This window comes from Cebidichthys violaceus, unplaced genomic scaffold (assembly GCF_023349555.1).
Source record: "Cebidichthys violaceus isolate CVI_PGR_0920_01 unplaced genomic scaffold, fCebVio1.0.p SCAF_1, whole genome shotgun sequence".
Taxonomy (NCBI): Eukaryota; Metazoa; Chordata; class Actinopteri; order Perciformes; family Stichaeidae; genus Cebidichthys; species Cebidichthys violaceus.
Genome location: NW_027176262.1, coordinates 1,340,217 through 1,358,582, shown reverse-complemented (window position 1 = coordinate 1,358,582; position 18,366 = coordinate 1,340,217). Strand labels below are relative to the sequence as shown.

The 18,366-nt window shown below is 43.8% G+C and overlaps 2 protein-coding genes across 3 annotated transcripts in view; both read right to left on the bottom strand.

Moving 5' to 3' along the window:
* Positions 1-2,625: 2,625 nt before the first annotated feature.
* Positions 2,626-9,140, bottom strand: ap2m1b (adaptor related protein complex 2 subunit mu 1b). Its single transcript, XM_068705302.1, has 12 exons — positions 9,030-9,140; positions 7,380-7,499; positions 5,927-6,192; positions 5,515-5,597; positions 5,376-5,381; positions 5,047-5,182; positions 4,112-4,256; positions 3,913-4,032; positions 3,696-3,831; positions 3,369-3,466; positions 3,193-3,304; positions 2,626-3,092 (listed from the first exon to the last, which is right to left on the bottom strand). Exons 2-12 carry the CDS (start codon positions 7,451-7,453, stop codon positions 2,958-2,960), a joined length of 1,311 nt encoding a protein of 436 aa, XP_068561403.1. The 5' UTR covers positions 7,454-7,499; positions 9,030-9,140; the 3' UTR covers positions 2,626-2,957.
* Positions 9,141-10,413: 1,273 nt separating this feature from the next.
* The window catches only part of LOC137868482 (segment polarity protein dishevelled homolog DVL-3), a 13,404-nt gene continuing 5,451 nt past the window's right edge, over positions 10,414-18,366 (bottom strand). The window contains exons 7-15 of one of the 2 annotated variants that reach the window (XM_068705291.1): positions 17,155-17,224; positions 16,698-16,837; positions 16,402-16,478; positions 16,149-16,216; positions 15,672-15,752; positions 15,462-15,596; positions 15,184-15,351; positions 13,969-14,190; positions 10,414-11,830 (exon numbers count right to left, since the gene is read on the bottom strand). In XM_068705291.1, coding sequence (XP_068561392.1) covers positions 11,550-11,830; positions 13,969-14,190; positions 15,184-15,351; positions 15,462-15,596; positions 15,672-15,752; positions 16,149-16,216; positions 16,402-16,478; positions 16,698-16,837; positions 17,155-17,224 — 1,242 coding nt within the window. In that variant the 3' untranslated portion in view covers positions 10,414-11,549. Of the gene's footprint in view, positions 11,831-13,968; positions 14,191-15,183; positions 15,352-15,461; positions 15,753-16,148; positions 16,217-16,401; positions 16,479-16,697; positions 16,838-17,154; positions 17,225-18,366 lie in introns of both variants that reach the window. The other variant, XM_068705284.1, reaches the window with a different exon arrangement.

Here is an 18,366-nt window from a genome sequence, read left to right as displayed (position 1 = left end):
TGTTGTAGTTGTGTAGCTGTGTTGTGTAGCTGTGTTGTGTATCAGCTCTCGGTCACCTTCACTCTGACAAACTGCCTGCAGAAGCATCTTTCTAACAGGAATCATCAGATGCTGCATGTTAAGCAGCTCATTAAAGCTGCTTTGTGTCTGAATGTTGGCAGCTGAGCCGCCTGGCAGACTCCCATCATGCACTGCAATAATGCCCTCTGACCTCACACTGACCCTCCGATCGATACTGAGCAGGAGACGACCTCCGGTTCTCCATGAGTTAAAGCTGCATTCTCTCTAATGTCCACCAGGGGGCGACTCCTCTGGTGGTATAGAAGAGTGTGAGAAAGAATCACTAAAGTGTTAAATGTTCCTCATTAACTCTCTTCGCTCCATAACGTCACGACTCCTCTGATTGTTTATGTCGTTTTAAACCTCAGTGAGTCTTTCTAGTTCATTCAGAGTTAGTGAGTCTTTCTCGTTCACACAGAAGTTAGTGAGTCTTTTTAGTTTATACAGAAGTTAGTGAGTCTTTCTTGTTCACACAGAAGTTAGTGAGTCTTTTTAGTTTATACAGAAGTTAGTGAGTCTTTTTAGTTCATACAGACGTTAGTGAGTCTTTATAGTTAACACAGACGTTAGTAAGTCTTTTTAGTTGATACAGAAGTTAGTGAGTCTTTTTAGTTCACACAGACATTAGTGAGTCTTTTTAGTTTATACAGAAGTTAGTGAGTCTTTCTAGTTCACACAGAAGTTAGTGAGTCTTTTTAGTTTATACAGAAGTTAGTGAGTCTTTTTAGTTCATACAGACGTTAGTGAGTCTTTATAGTTAACACAGACGTTAGTAAGTCTTTTTAGTTGATACAGAAGTTAGTGAGTCTTTTTAGTTCACACAGACATTAGTGAGTCTTTTTAGTTTATACAGAAGTTAGTGAGTCTTTCTAGTTCATACAGACGTTAGTGAGTCTTTCTAGTTTATACAGAAGTTAGTGAGTCTTTTTAGTTCATACAGACGTTAGTGAGTCTTTATAGTTCACACAGACGTTAGTGAGTCTTTTTAGTTTATATAGAAGTTAGTGAGTCTTTTTAGTTCATAGACGTTAGTGAGTCTTTATAGTTCACACAGACGTTAGTGAGTCTTTATAGTTCACACAGACATTAGTGAGTCTTTTTAGTTTATACAGAAGTTAGTGAGTCTTTCTAGTTCATACAGACGTTAGTGAGTCTTTCTAGTTTATACAGAAGTTAGTGAGTCTTTTTAGTTTATATAGAAGTTAGTGAGTCTTTTTAGTTCACACAGACGTTAGTGAGTCTTTATAGTTCACACAGACGTTAGTGAGTCTTTATAGTTCACACAGACATTAGTGAGTCTTTTTAGTTTACACAGAAGTTAGTGAGTCTTTCTAGTTTATACAGACGTTAGTGAGTCTTTCTAGTTTATACAGAAGTTAGTGAGTCTTTTTAGTTCATACAGACGTTAGTGAGTCTTTATAGTTCACACAGACGTTAGTGAGTCTTTTTAGTTCATAGACGTTAGTCTTTATAGTTCACACAGACGTTAGTGAGTCTTTTTAGTTTATATAAAAGTTAGTGAGTCTTTTTAGTTCATAGACGTTAGTCTTTATAGTTCACACAGATGTTAGTGAGCCTTTATAGTTCACACAGACATTAGTGAGTATTTTTAGTTTATACAGAAGTTAGTGAGTCTTTCTAGTTCATACAGACGTTAGTGAGTCTTTCTAGTTTATACAGAAGTTAGTGAGTCTTTCTAGTTCATACAGACGTTAGTGAGTCTTTCTAGTTTATACAGAAGTTATCTCACTATTGCTACTTTAGTTCTTGGATGCTAATGTTAGCATTTAGCTGGTTGCTCTCATACAGCCTCACAAAGCTGCTGCAGACTGTTAAACAAACACAAACCTTCTGAGAAACAACATTTAATGTATTCTGTCGTCATGAACGAATCAAATGAACTGATTCAGAATCTGTTGGTTGTCACCATGACAACATCTTTTTCAAACAAAGAGGAACACATTGAACAAAGTTAAGTCATCCGTCCCTCAGGTAGAACCTGCAGTATCCCATAATGCTTCAGTGTTCCTGGCTGGGGTCACGGGGCCCCTGGGGGCCCATACACTTTATACTGTGAGGTCAAAGGGGCCCCTGGGGGCCTCCTGGCAGCCGTCCAGCCGACCGGAGGCTGGAGCGTCGGTTCTCAGAGAGACGGAGGAGAGAGACGGACATTCAGCCACAGCTGAAGGACGAGGATTTAATTACACCTCTGTCCATTCACCTGTCCATCACACACACAGACACACTAAACACACACACACACACACACACTAAACATACACACACTGAACACAGAGAAAACACACACACTGAGAAAAGGCTGTACTACAGTAGAAACAGACTGACTTTGAAAGACTATACTTTGACTTTATTTAACATACTATACTGTCTTTTCATGACGTACTATACTTTGAATTTTTTTTCAACATACTATACAAGAAACTTTTTAACGTAGAGTATGTAGAAAAAAGTCATAGTATAGTAACTATACTATGACACACACACACACACACACACACACACACACACACACACACACACACACCACAAAAACAGCTGTACGGGTTCAGATTCATACGTTTTATTATTTTCGACACATCTGATACAAAAACTGTAGAAACAATAAAAATAAAAACAGACATGAATTCATTTAATTCAACGAACACTGAAAGCAAAGCATGCTGGGTAAACGGTTCTGTGATCAGACTGGTTTGGACGTATCCGTCTCTTAAAGGGACAGACCACCAGCCTCTAGTCACAGACTATATCCAGGTGCATTGTGGGAAGTGTAGGACCCAGTATTTGTGAACTTAAAGTCAGAATATGAACTACTGAGGACTGGTTTCACTGGGACACACACAGCAACGATGATGATGATGATGATGTCGTGTTCTTCCTCAGCAGCGGGTCTCATAGATTCCACTTCGTCCGATGTAACGAACCCACTTGACGACGTCGTGATCGCTGTAGTTCAGTTTGGGCTCGAACACCTTCAGGTACCTCACCTTCAGACCGGAGGGGGCGAAGGGCACCTGGGGGGGGGGGGGGGGGTTAGAGAGCAATCAGCCTGTCTGTACTCAGTTACCTGTACAGGTGAACATGACAAATACCGAATCATTAATAATTAATAACCTCAAAGTTCATGGAGATTGGCGGTCGAGCCCACTTCTTCTTGTCGTTGGTTGGAAGCAACTCGATCTCTGCACTGATCTGAGACTCCTTCATACCGGCCATCCTCTTCACCCTGAAACACACACCTGTTACCTGGTGATGTCACACACACCCGGTGATGTCACAGTCCTACTTACTTCCACACGATGGCGTTCTCACTCGCTTTGTACTTTGCTTTTCCCTTCATACAGATGAGCTGAACCCCGCTGGTGTTGAGGGGGGTGGGGATCCTCACCTGAGGGGGGGGGGGGGGGGGTCATCAATTATTAAATATGAATACATAATGAAGTAGAGCTGAGAGAGACGACATGATCCTCCAGTTAGATTATTAATAACTGATCTTTATAAACATAACTTCAGTGAACATGTTTAGTTCTGTAAAACTAAATATACTAATATGAAATTAATATTAATAAGACGTATTATATATTTATCATATATGTTATTAATATTAATTGTGGAACCTCGATCTTCTGAGCGAGCAGAGACGACTTGAAGTTGGACTTGATGACGACTTTGACCTCCAGTTTGGTTCGACCGACCTCTCGAACCAGAGGGATGACCCTGAAGGGCAGGATGATGTCTTTGGTGGTCCGATACCTGCAGACAGACAGACTCAGGCCTGATGTCTCCTGGTGTGTGTGTGTGTGTGTGTGTGTGTGTGTGTGTGTGTCTTCTGACCTCATGAGCTCATAGTCTCCGTCTGGAGGGATGAAGCTGATGCTGCGTTCAGAGTCAAACTTGCTGAGACGAACACACTGATGGAAGGTGCAGTCATCGATGGCTATCGACTGTTTACCGCTGAGGACAGAGGACACAGTGAGACAGGAAGTGACCATATACGGAGGTGGTGATGCAGCTGACCTACGTGACCTCTGACCTCTTGGCTCCGTCCTCTGAATTTGATCCTTTTCCTTGCTTGTCGATGACGATCTTGTCGTTCATGCCGAACTTACACTCTGGCATCCCACTCAGGTAACTCTTCATCACCACGCGGCCGGAGACGTGAGCGCTGAGCACCTGACCTGTAGAGTCACATGATGAGGGGACGGTCAGCTACATAGAGGGGACGGTCAGCTACCTAGAGGGGACGGTCAGCTACCTAGAGGGGACGGTCAGCTACATAGAGGGGACGGTCAGTTACCTAGAGGGGGCCGTCAGTTACCTAGAGGGGAAGGTCAGTTACATAGAGGGGACGGTCAGTTACCTAGAGGTGACGGTCAGTTACATAGAGGGGACGGTCAGCTACATAGAGGGGACGGTCAGTTACCTAGAGGTGACCGTCAGTTACCTAGAGGGGACGGTCAGTTACCTAGAGGGGAAGGTCAGTTACATAGAGGGGACGGTCAGTTACCTAGAGGTGACGGTCAGTTACATAGAGGGGACGGTCAGCTACATAGAGGGGACGGTCAGTTACCTAAAGGGGACGGTCAGTTACCTAGAGGGGACCGTCAGCTACCTAAAGGGGACGGTCAGTTACCTAGAGGGGACCGTCAGCTACATAGAGAGGACGGTCAGCTACCTAGAGGGGACGGTCAGCTACATAGAGGGGACGGTCAGCTACCTAGAGGGGACGGTCAGTTACCTAGAGGGGACGGTCAGCTACCTAGAGGGGACCGTCAGCTACATAGAGGGGACCGTCAGCTACATAGAGGGGACCGTCAGCTACATAGAGGGGATGGTCAGTTACTTAGAGGTGACGGTCAGTTACCTAGAGGGGACGTTGACGTTAGTTACCTAGAGGGGATGTTAACGTTAGTTGCCTAGAGGGGACGTTGACGTTAGTTACCTAGAGGGGACGTTAACGTTAGTTACCTTGAGGGGACATGAGCAAGTTGACGCTCTCCAACACGTCCAGAAAGAGCTCGTTGCGTCTGTATTTGATTCCTTCTCGTCTCCAGCCGATCTGACCGGTGACCTGACTGGTGATCTGAGACTGCTCCTCTTTGGACTGTGTATTCAAATTATTATTATTAACAGTATTAGAGCTAAACAATAGTAGTTTAACTTGTTTGGTTAAATGTATTGAAGCATTACAGAGACTTTTATTATCATTATGTATTTATTATTAATTATTAAATTAACTCAATAGGAACTAAACTGTGAGTGTGTGTGTGTGTGTGTGTGTGTGTGTGTGGACTTACGTGGTGCTGTACGACAATGCAGGAGACCAAAGGAAAACAGGAAAACAGTGAGTTTCACATTAATAGCACATTCCAGTCTGTTTTCTTCTTTGTTACTTTATTATTTATTAATAATAAATCCATATCATCTCTGTCCTACCTGACTCTTGATTCCTTGCTGAGTGATGAAGGTTTTCAGAGCTCCAGTCTCTGAGTTTTGAGGGTAACCAAAGTCCAGAATCTCTGCAGGACACAAACACCGTTAGTCCAAACAAATAAACAAACAAACAATCAAACGGCAGCACAGAGCAGCAGCTCAGAGACGACTCCTGTCTGCGCTGTATTTTCTTTAGGTTTTGATTTTCTCATCCAACACTTACAAAAATCAAAACCTAAAAAAACAACAGAGCAGCAGAAAGATGGACGACTTCCTGTTGGAGTTCAGGCTCAGAACCACCGAACCGGAGACAGAGTGAGACCTCCTGTCCACATGTACTTGACAGTTTCTACTTTTATTTCTTACAGTACTGAAGTCATTTCCTGTCCTGCCCTTTCAAAATAAAAAGCGTTACCGTCGAGCAGCTCGTAGATGAGGACAAAGTTGTTCTTGACGTTCTCCTCGCTTATCTTGCCGAAGTAGGCGGACATGACGTCGCACATTTTGTAGAGGAACTCGAACACCATGGTGGCGTTGACGTTCTGCTTGGTGACGGCCGCCAGCCAGATGTTGGAGCGCTTGACGTGGAAGAAGCTGGTCCGGGCGATGTTGGTGACCGGAGAGCGAACCTGCTGCCGGGCGTGGATGACGTTAACTCGGAATGCGTCCACGGCGTTTCTCCTGAGACGAGACGGGACGACATTTAAGTCACTCAATCCAACCCACGTATCAGACCGGTTTATTTAGGAAGACTGTTGTCCCACTGAGTCTCTGGTCTCAGAGTAGTGCCCCCTACAGGCCGACAAAGTGAGTCACTGGAACCACCAGAGGTCTTTGAGCAAGAAGACAGAACTGGAAACAAAATATTTACCCTATACCCTGGGTAGTGGTAGTGGTGGTAGTGGTAGTAGTAGTAGTAGTAGTAGTAGTAGTAGGACGGGATGTACACACAGACACCTCCTCCTATGATCATTATTGATTACTACTGCCTGGTCTCATTTCTGCCTGGCAACAGGCTCCCTGCATCACATGGCGACAGTGAGACAGAGGCCGAAGTGACAAATCAGACCCGAACACGTCGCCCCCCCCCCCCCGTACCCAAACACGTCCCCCTGTACCCAAACACGTCCTCCTGTATCCAAAAACGTCCCCCCTGTACCCGAACACGTCCCCCTGTACCCAAACACGTCCTCCTGTATCCAAAAACGTCCCCCCTGTACCCGAACACGTCCCCCTGTACCCGAACACGTCCCCCTGTACCTGTACTCGAACACGTCCCCCTGTACCGAACACGTCCTCCTGGACCCGAACACGTCCTCCTGTACCCAAACACATCCTGCTGTACCCAAACACGTCCTCCTGTACCCGAACACGTCCCCCTGTACCCGAACACGTCCCCCTGTACCCAAACAGGTCCTCCTGTACCCGAACACGTCCCCCTGTACCCAAACACGTCCCACTGTACCCAAACACATCTTCCTGTACCCAAACACGTCCCCCTGTACCCAAACATGTCCCCCTGTACCCAAACACGTCCTCCTGTACCCGGACACGTCCCCCTGTACCCAAACACGTCCTCCTGTACCCGGACACGTCCCCCTGTACCCAAACACGTCCTCCTGTACCCAAACACGTCCCCCTCTACCCAAACACGTCCTCCTGTACCCGGACACGTCCCCCTGTACCCAAACACATCCTCCCGTACCCGACACGTCCCCCTGTACCCAAACACGTCCTCCTGTACCCGAACACGTCATTAGGACCTGAACACATAATCATGAAGCTGAACACATTGTGAGTAGACTCAGTGTTTTTATAGTTTTATTGTCTGGCTCGTGGGCACTTGGGCAGTGACCTTTCGAACTCACCCGATGTCATCGCGGTACACCCTGGAGATCAACACCTCCCCCTTGTGGTTGTAGATGAAGAGTCCTCCGATCATGGCTGAGACCTGTCAGTCAGTCACAGTTGATCATAATGAAGAGTCGCTGCAGAGGAAGAGGAGGATTGTTAAGGTGTGTTCACACCAAACGCAGCACAAATTATTCGCGCGAGTAGATTACATACAGTCTATGCCGTATTTACTCCTAGATGTTATTTTGAGTGTTGATGGAGCTGCTACAATGTTAGCTTAGCATAGCACCGATCGATCCGAGCTCCATTCAGAAAACAAGTATTTTAAAAGTTATTTGTTTGTCGTCTTGAGGAGAGAACTAACGGCATCATTACGTAGTTATTTCGGCATCTTTTTTATCGGTTTATTGCAGTTAAATCACATAAAATCAGTTTGTTTAGTGTTCACTCAGCTGTAGTAAACCAGCTACACACACTGAAATACACGGAGCTCCTCAGGACTCTGTGATGAACCAGACTTGAAGACGTTGAGTTTCCTGATATCTGGGACTTCCACAACACGTACAAAGCAGAAATACAGGTTATTTGATCCACGGTTGATGGCGGACAGTGGAACGGCTTCCAGGGCGATAAGCCACGCCCCCTCTCCAGTGCGTCTGGATACTCTTTTCAATACTCTGTTCTTCTTCATTGATAATTTTAAAAACAATGAAATTCAGAACAGGATTAGGAATTATTTATAATTTAGATAGAGCTAAATATTGTTTCCAGAGCAACAACAGTTATGTTTACAACAACAAAGACACTTTATAAAGTAATTCATATTCACTGGAAACAAAACAGGATATACACACATATAAATATATATTTATATATATATATATACATATATAAATATATATATATACATATATATAAATATATATATATATATATATACATACATATATATATATATATATATACGTACATATATATATATATATATACATACATATATATATATATACATATATATATAAGTACTGACTGTAGTTCTAAAGTACTAACTGTAGTACTTCCTGGCCTCCAATGATGTCACCTCAGAGACACTTTAACATTACAGAGGCTAGTTAGCATGCTAGCTTAGATGCTCACCGTCTAGTTATACTTTAATATAATGTGCAGAAGAAGACTCCACACTTAAACCCTCCAGGTCTTTGGACGAAGGTTCACGTCTCCTTCCGGTGACGTTTAACTGTTAAACGTCAGAAGGGAGTCGGGCTGACGTCACCGCCCAGTCACGTGACGTCAGCACACATTAGGAGCTAGAATAACGTCGTTCATCAAACGGGAAGATTTTAGGCTGAAAAGTCGCGATAACGTTTAACACAACTGCGGTTTGAACGCGACGAACTGAAGAGTCTCTAATTCATATCGGATCAATACATCACGACCGACACACACCGGCTGGTATCAATGCGCGTTACGTCTCTAAAAAGAAGGATTTACAATGAAGTTCTGTTAGACGACGACGACTCCACCGCTGCTGCAGTGCAGACAGACAGACAGACGGAGAGACAGACAGGCAGACGGAGAGACAGACGGAGCGACAGAGAGACACAGAGAGAGACAGACAGGGAGAGACGGACAGACAGAGACACACAGACAGACGGATGTGTTACCGGTCCTCCGTGTTCTCGCCTCACAGAGAACCTCTCGGTTCACTCCATCCGCCCGTTTGACCGTGAAACTCTCCGGTCTCCTCCGGTTCTGAGCCAAGATGGCGGCGGATGGAGCCAAACTGTCAGCTGACGGCAGCTCGGCCGCGTCCCATTCAGAACAACTCGTCTCCTTGACACTGAGTCCGCCCACTGGTCTCTCTGACTCGTAGCTCTGACAGGACAACACAACATCACAACATTCACACTCTCCATTATTGCGCTTTCCAATAACATAGAGGGAACTGTTGGGATCATTCCTTAGTCTTGTCAGAATCATGTCCTCTTTCCTATTTCACACACCGAGGCCGCAGGGTTAGCGGATTGGGACGCGGCCCTCCCTCCTCCTCCTGTGTGAGGAGAGAGGAAGCTAGTCTGCATATGAATCCTGATCGTCTTCACACAGCAGGCCTCGTTCTCATCACACAGACCTCAAATGGAGGAGAACTGGATGTTCCCACTGGGACCTGTAGTCTCAAATACTGATCTCCAGACGACCTGAGGCCTAAAGCCCAGAATCTATTCCTCCAGCAACACTAAGACACACACTAAGACACTAAGTCCTCCAAGGACATGATGACGGTCTTAAGAGTGGCTTTAAGACCTGATCCAAGGATTTAAACATTAAAATCTGTTTTTATGACTTTTACTCTATCAACATGACACCGCTTGATCAGATCAGAAGTACTCACATCCTTTTCTGCAGTAACGGATACCACACAATACAAATACTGTTACAGTAAAGGTACTAATACCACACTGTAAAAATACTGGGCTGGCTCAGGTTTATAGTTAGGACTGGCTCAGGTTTATATTTAGGACTGGCTCAGGTTTATAGTTAGGGCTGGTTCATGGTTATAGTTAGGGCTGGCTCAGGTTTATGTTTAGGACTGGTTCAGGTTTATAGTTAGGGCTGGTTTATGTTTATAGTCAGGGCTGGCTCAGGTTTATGTTTAGGACTGGTTCAGGTTTATAGTTAGGGCTGGTTTATGTTTATAGTCAGGGCTGGCTCAGGTTTATAGTTAGGGCTGGTTCAGGTTTATATTTAGGGCTGGTTCAGGTGTATAGTTAGGGCTGGTTCAGGTTTATATTTAGGGCTGGTTCAGGTGTATAGTTAGAGCTGGTTCAGGTTTATATTTAGGACTGGCTCAGGTTTATAGTCAGGGCTACATGTGGATGTTGTGGAACCAAAACCTGGAACATCCTACATTTTAACAGAAAAGACTATAAAAGACAGCTATAAACTGTCCATGTTATTAAAAAACATGCTCAATATTTTCAAATATATTAACTTGTCTTAGTTTTGAGCTTTTGATTAAAAATGTCACACAAAAAAATCACCACAAAATGATAGTTGGACATTTTTTATTTTTGAATCATTGAGTATTTAAAACCAGAGAAGACAGAGAGCAAAATAAAACTATTTTCATAAATAAAGACAATAATCTGGTTGACGCAGCTGTTCATCCATCATAGACTCATATGTTAGAATACATTATTCATATGTGCTCTGGAGGACGTCAGGTGTTACTTAGACACATGAACGAAAAGACTGAAGACTGATCAGATAAACTGTGAGTGACCAGCAGAGACTGGTAGATTTCTCCTCAGTGTAACGACAGAGCAGTAGATGCCCATCCACCCATTTCATCTTGTCCACCCTCGTCTACATAAAATGTCCACATCCTCCTTCACAGGGATCAGGGGCTGTTGAGGAGGTGTTTAGGAGTTGTTTAAGATTTGTCCAGGAGGTGTTAGGACTTGTCTAGGAGTTGTCTAGGAGTTGAGATGTCTCGGAGTTGTCTAGGAGTTGAGATGTTAGGACTTGTCTAGGAGTTGTTCAGGAGTTGAGATGTCTAGGAGGTGTCTAGTAGGTGTCTAGTAGGTGTCTAGGAGGTGTTTAGGAGTTGTCCAGGAGGTGTTAGGACTTGTCTAGGATTTGAGATGTCTAGGAGTTGTCTAGGAGGTGTTTAGGAGTTGAGATGTCTAAGAGGTGTCTAGTAAGTGTCTAGGAGGTGTTTAGGAGGTGTTTAGGAGTTGAGATGTCTAGGAGGTGTCTAGTAGGTGTCTAGGAGGTGTTTAGGAGTTGAGATGTCTAGGAGATGTCTAGGAGGTGTATAGTAAGTGTCTAGGAGGTGTTTAGGAGGTTTCTACCAGCCTCTTCTTTTAGGTGTAGGTGCAACTCTATACAACCACATCAAGGCTCTCTGAGTATCTGGTCTCTCTGGGACTCTATAGTCCCGGATAGGGGATGTCAACACTCATGTGGGCAGCAGTGGAAGTGGTGTTTTTTTACCGGACGTCTGAACCAGTTATGTGTGACCCACAACAACCATCATGATCCAGCATCAGGTCAGAGAGTCCACAGTGAAGGTACAAAGATAAATTCACCTTTAAATCAAACATCAGTTTCTCTCCTCGTCTCATTGTTTGTTTGTTAAAAGGTGTTTTCTCACAGGACGTGACATCATCGTCATCACAGGGTCACATGACATCCACAAAGAAATCTCCGGGGTTTCCCACGGCCAGGCAGAAGGACTGCCGACCTCGAGGCGACGGAGCCGGCGGGAGGTCCTCAGAGTCTTTGTTACCATGGAGACCAGAGCAGGAGGTTGGGGGTCGCCGAATGCTGTCGTCACCGGGAGACTCTGCTGCCAGCTCTTTGTCGGGCGAAGCACTCACTTCCTGTTTGGTCGTCTCTGATTGGCTGCCTCGTCCTCCCTTCTTCTGACCGTCACTACAGTTTGATTCGCTGCTGTGACTTCCTGTTCACATCAAAACATGATGTTGTTAAAGTGTAGTGTTACTGTTGTTAAAGAGTAGTGTTACTGTTGTTAAAGTGTTACTGTTGTTAAAGTGTAGTGTTACTGTTGTTAAAGTGTAGTGTTACTGTTGTTAAAGAGCATTGTTACTATTGTTAAAGTGTAGTGTTACTGTTGTTAAAGTGTAGTGTTACTGTTGTTAAAGAGTAGTGTTACTATTGTTAAAGTGTAGTGTTACTGTTGTTAAAGTGTAGTGTTACTATTGTTAAAGTGTAGTGTTACTGTTGTTAAAGTGTAGTGTTACTGTTGTTAAAGTGTAGTGTTACTGTTGTTAAAGAGTAGTGTTGCTGTTGTTAAAGTGTAGTGTTGCTGTTGTTAAAGAGTAGTGTTGCTGTTGTTAAAGAGTAGTGTTACTGTTGTTAAAGAGTAGTGTTACTGTTGTTAAAGTGTAGTGTTACTGTTGTTAAAGTGTAGTGTTGCTGTTGTTAAAGAGTAGTGTTGCTGTTGTTAAAGTGTAGTGTTACTGTTGTTAAAGAGTAGTGTTGCTGTTGTTAAAGTGTAGTGTTACTGTTGTTAAAGAGTAGTGTTACTGTTGTTAAAGTGTAGTGTTGCTGTTGTTAAAGTGTAGTGTTACTGTTGTTAAAGAGTAGTGTTACTGTTGTTAAAGTGTAGTGTTGCTGTTGTTAAAGTGTAGTGTTGCTGTTGTTAAAGAGTAGTGTTACTGTTGTTAAAGAGTAGTGTTACTGTTGTTAAAGAGTAGTGTTACTGTTGTTAAAGTGTAGTGTTACTGTTGTTAAAGTGTAGTGTTACTGTTGTTAAAGAGTAGTGTTACTGTTGTTAAAGTGTAGTGTTGCTGTTGTTAAAGTGTAGTGTTACTGTTGTTAAAGAGTAGTGTTACTGTTGTTAAAGAGTAGTGTTACTGTTGTTAAAGTGTAGTGTTACTGTTGTTAAAGTGTAGTGTTACTGTTGTTAAAGAGTAGTGTTACTGTTGTTAAAGTGTAGTGTTGCTGTTGTTAAAGTGTAGTGTTACTGTTGTTAAAGAGTAGTGTTACTGTTGTTAAAGTGTAGTGTTGCTGTTGTTAAAGTGTAGTGTTGCTGTTGTTAAAGAGTAGTGTTACTGTTGTTAAAGAGTAGTGTTACTGTTGTTAAAGAGTAGTGTTACTGTTGTTAAAGTGTAGTGTTACTGTTGTTAAAGAGTAGTGTTACTGTTGTTAAAGAGTAGTGTTACTGTTGTTAAAGTGTAGTGTTACTGTTGTTAAAGAGTAGTGTTACTGTTGTTAAAGAGTAGTGTTACTGTTGTTAAAGTGTAGTGTTACTGTTGTTAAAGTGTAGTGTTACTGTTGTTAAAGTGTAGTGTTACTGTTGTTAAAGTGTAATGTTACTGTTGTTAAAGAGTAGTGTTGCTGTTGTTAAAGTGTAGTGTTGCTGTTGTTAAAGAGTAGTGTTGCTGTTGTTAAAGAGTAGTGTTACTGTTGTTAAAGAGTAGTGTTACTGTTGTTAAAGTGTAGTGTTACTGTTGTTAAAGTGTAGTGTTGCTGTTGTTAAAGAGTAGTGTTGCTGTTGTTAAAGTGTAGTGTTACTGTTGTTAAAGAGTAGTGTTGCTGTTGTTAAAGTGTAGTGTTACTGTTGTTAAAGAGTAGTGTTACTGTTGTTAAAGTGTAGTGTTGCTGTTGTTAAAGTGTAGTGTTACTGTTGTTAAAGAGTAGTGTTACTGTTGTTAAAGTGTAGTGTTGCTGTTGTTAAAGTGTAGTGTTGCTGTTGTTAAAGAGTAGTGTTACTGTTGTTAAAGAGTAGTGTTACTGTTGTTAAAGAGTAGTGTTACTGTTGTTAAAGTGTAGTGTTACTGTTGTTAAAGTGTAGTGTTACTGTTGTTAAAGAGTAGTGTTACTGTTGTTAAAGTGTAGTGTTGCTGTTGTTAAAGTGTAGTGTTACTGTTGTTAAAGAGTAGTGTTACTGTTGTTAAAGAGTAGTGTTACTGTTGTTAAAGTGTAGTGTTACTGTTGTTAAAGTGTAGTGTTACTGTTGTTAAAGTGTAGTGTTACTGTTGTTAAAGAGTAGTGTTACTGTTGTTAAAGTGTAGTGTTACTGTTGTTAAAGTGTAGTGTTAATGGTTTACAAGCAGGATAGAAAACACATGTCACCTTCACTGTGCTGACTTCCTCCTCCTTCTCCTCCTCCTCCTCCTCCCCAGGCCAGCAGCTGGTGGAGGGGGGAAGGCGAGCTGTAGGGGTGAGGGACAGGGTACTGGTAGGGGAAGGCCGGGGGCCTCTGGGGCCCCGATGCCGGAGCCAGAGGGTCACAATCTGATCCTCCTCCTCGACTGGAGTCTTCTTCGGGATCCAGCAGAGTCATCACACCCAGATCTGACAAGACAGGAGGAATCAGCAGTATTGATTTGTATGAGGTACTGGTCCTAGAACTGGTACTGGTCCTAGAATTGGTACTAGTCCTAGAACTGGTACTAGTCCAACAACTGGTACTAATCATAGCACTGGTACTGGTCCTAGAACTGGTACTAGTCCTAGAACTGGTACTAGTCCAACAACTGGTACTAGTCATAGCACTGGTACTGGTCCTAGAACTGGTACTAGTCCTAGAACTGGTACTAGTCCAACAACTGGTACTAGTCATAGCACTGGTACTAGTTCTAGAACTGGTACTAGTCCTAGAACTGGTACTAGTCCAACAACTGGTACTAGTCATAGCAATGGTACTGGTCCTAGAACTGGTACTGGTCCTAGACTGGTACTAGTCCAACAACTGGTACTAGTCATAGCACTGGTACTGGTCCTAGAACTGGTACTAGTCCTAGAACTGGTACTAGTCCAACAACTGGTACTAGTCATAGCACTGGTACTGGTCATATAACTGGTACTGATCCTAGAACTGGTACTAGTCCTAAAACTGGTACTAGTCCTAGAACTGGTACTAGTCCAACAACTGGTACTAGTCATAGCGCAGGTAGTGGTCCTAGAACTGGTACTAGTCCAACAACTGTTACTAGTCATAGCACTGGTACTGGTCCTAGAACTGGTACTAGTCATAGCACTGATACTGGTCCTAGAACTGGTACTAGTCCTAGAACTGGTACTAGTCCAACAACTGGTACTAGTCATAGCACTGGTACTGGTCCTAGAACTGGTACTAGTTCTGGTACTAGTTCTAGAATTAGTACCAGTACTAGTGAATGTACCCTGAATGTAGATAATGGTATTTCTCAACAATTCTGCTCCAGTTTCCTGCAGGACTGTGTTTGTGTAGTGAAGAACTTCTCAGATGTCCATAAGTGAACACACAGCTTTAACTGACGGTCACTAATAATCACCAGTACTCCCAGTGATGGCCGCTGGTCTTACCTCCACAGAGGTCTCCGAACACGTAGTAGCACTGCTCAGAGAAGGTCACCTTGTTGACGGTGTGCCGGATGAATCCGGCCTTCAGCAGGTTTCCGGCGTACTTGCGAGCTTCTCGGCGGTCAGTGAACCCGTCAACGCTCCGGTGGAGCCAGTCCACCACATCAGAACCTGGAGGGAGAACAAACTGACGTGAGACACGGATCTTTGTATTTGAATTCATGTCATGGTGAACCCAGCAGCAAAAAATACAACCAATCAGATGTTAGGGTTCTTCTTACCAATGAAGGCGTTGGGGATGGTGATCTTCAGCCACATCCGGTCCCGAACCTCCAGACCCGACTCGGGATTGGCCATCGCCTTGACGACCGCCGTCATGTCACTGTGGATGGTGAGGAGGTTTTCTTCGTGCACGCCTGAAAAACAGCGGCAGGTTATTGGAAGCACAGGTGGTGACGGACGGATGCTGCAGTGGCTGATGGGAGTCTCACCATAGTGGGGGGGGAGCCTCCCCGTCATGGCGGCTGTATGCGACACCCAGGCAGCCGGGTCGATCGGACGGACCGGCTCACCTACGAGGACAGACAGAGGACAGTCGGAGGACAGACAAAGGACATAAGGACAGACGGAGGACAGACAGAGGACAGACGGAGGACAGACGGACAGAAGGAGGACGTTAGGACAAACGGAGGACAAACGGAGGACAGACGGAGGACAGGCGGAGGACAGATGGAGGACATTAGGACAAACGGAGGACAGACAGAGGGCAGATGGAGGACATTAGGACAAACGGAGGACAGACGGAGGACAGAAGGAGGACATTAGGAGAAACGGAGGACAGACAGAGGACAGATGGAGGACATTAGGGCAAAAGGAGGACAGACGGAGGACAGACGGAGGACAGGTTAGTGTGTTTCAGTTTAATGTGAGAGAGGAGGAAACTTTCTGTCAACACGATGAAAACTCACTCCTCGGAAGACTAAAGCAACCGCGAGGACTCGGATCCCAACACTTAGCCACCGTCAACGTCACCGGACTACAGAGAGACAGACAGGTAGAGAGACAGACAGGTAAAGAGAGAGACAGGTAGAGAGAGACCAATAGAGAGAGACAGACAGGTACATATAGATGTGAATATGTTACATTATGTACTATTAGTAGAAGCAGTAGTAATAGTAGTATTAGTAGTAGTACTATGATTAGTAGTATTAGACGTCTCACCCTGGTTTGTGGACGATCTCTCTGAGGACTCGAACAGCGTCGTCGTTACTCATGTTCTCAAAGTTCATGTTGTTCACCTGAGAGACAGACACGTTTATCTACTCACTTAATACTAGTAGTACTTCTAAGAGTACAATAAGTACCTCTAACAGTAGTACTAGCACCTCTAGCAGTAGTGTTAGTACTTCTAATAGTAGTATTAGTACTTCTAACAGCAGTATTAGTAGTACCACTAGCAGTACCACGAACCGTAGTATCAGTAGTACTAGTAGTACTAGTAGTACCAGCAGTAGTACCTGCAGTAACATGTCTCCAGGCTCGATGCGTCCGTCTGCTGCCACAGCTCCTCCCTTCATGATGGAGCCGATATAAATACCTCCGTCTCCTCGCTCGTTACTCTGACCTACGATACTGATACCCAGGAAGTTATACCTCTCTGTCAGACAGACAGGAGGACAGGGAGACAGAGAGACAGACAGGAGGACAGAGAGACAGACAGGAGGACAGAGACAGACAGGAGGGCAGGGGGACAGAGAGACAGACAGGGGACAAAGACAGACAGGAGGGCAGGGGGACAGAGAGACAGTTAGTTTCACAGGTTTATTGACGTCCACTTCTCTTATTGTGTCCAAAATTAGAGGTACTTGAGTATCTTCTAGTACTACTTCTGATTCTACTTCTTTTGGTACTACTTCTTCTTATTCTACTTCGTCTAGTACTACTTCTTCTAGTACTACTTCTTCTGATACTTACCCATGTTTAGAGTTACAGTGATGACGTTGAGCGACATGGTGGAGTCAGTGACACTACTGAAAGACACAGACTGAGACAGACAGACAGACAGACAGACAGACAGACAAACAGGAGGACACATATAGGAGGACAGACAGGAGGACAGATAAAGGAGGACAGACAGGAGGACACACAGGAGGACAGACAAAGTAGGACAGATAAAGGAGGACAGACAGGAGGACAGATAGGAGGACAGACAGGAGGACAGACAGGAGGATAAACAGGAGGACAGATAGGAGGATAGACAGGAGGACAGACAGAAGGACACACAGGAGGACAGACAGGAAGACAGATAGAAGGACAGACAGGAGGATAGACAGGAGGACAGACAGGAGGACAGATAGGAGGACAGACAGGAGGACAGAGACAAGAGAGAGTTAAAAGATAAGAAAGGACATAAATATATAAATCAAACAGAACAAAGCTGACATCATGTCAGCTGCTTCCTGTTCGAGACTGTCAGAATAAGAGCACTACCTCAGGTCTACTGCACACTGTGTAGTACTGTGTATATTCATTAAATATACACAAATATACATATACCAATATACAAATACACACAGATCGATAATTGAATATATATATATAATATATATATATATATATATATATATATATATATATATATATATATATATATATATATATATATATATATATATTAGTGCTGGGCAACGATTACAATTTTTAATTTCATTGTTATGCGCAAAGTTCAATAATGAATTCAAAAGTAGTGTATTGCTCACTTGTATTTTAAAGTACTGCTATATGAACTAAAGCTCAATAACATTTGGTTTGAATCACTTTAAACATATCATGTTCTTGTTAACAGCAGTATTCTTCACACAGTATCAGTTATATTTCTACTATCTGTGCTCAGTGTGTGTTTATTTAAACGTTCCACTGCTGTGCAACATGAATAACATGTTCCACACGTTTCATCAGAATGTGTGTCTTCTGTCTTCATACAGTCAGAGCATGTGAACGCAGCTCCCACTGTTCATCAACATAATGCACCGTAACTCAGAGGTGACGACGGTTACCCGGCGATGTCCGGTAGTCTCCGGTGAGAGACGGCCGGTGCGCGTTGTGACTCCGTCTCTTTTGTAGTCCTCTCCTCTTCGTACGACTCGTGTGTTCTTCTGGTGACGGTGCGTCTGGAGGGAGGCTCCT

Bases quoted from the DNA above. Each gene is read 5' to 3' on its own strand.
- ap2m1b (XM_068705302.1), bottom strand. From the start codon at position 7,453: ATGATCGGAGGACTCTTCATCTACAACCACAAGGGGGAGGTGTTGATC. The intron at 4,257-5,046 runs GTAACTAACGTT...GTGACTCTACAG, and splicing joins CTTGCTCATGTCCCCTCAAG to GTCAGGTGCTCAGCGCTCAC. The intron at 4,033-4,111 runs GTCAGAGGTCAC...CTCTGTCCTCAG, and splicing joins TCAGAGGACGGAGCCAAGAG to CGGTAAACAGTCGATAGCCA.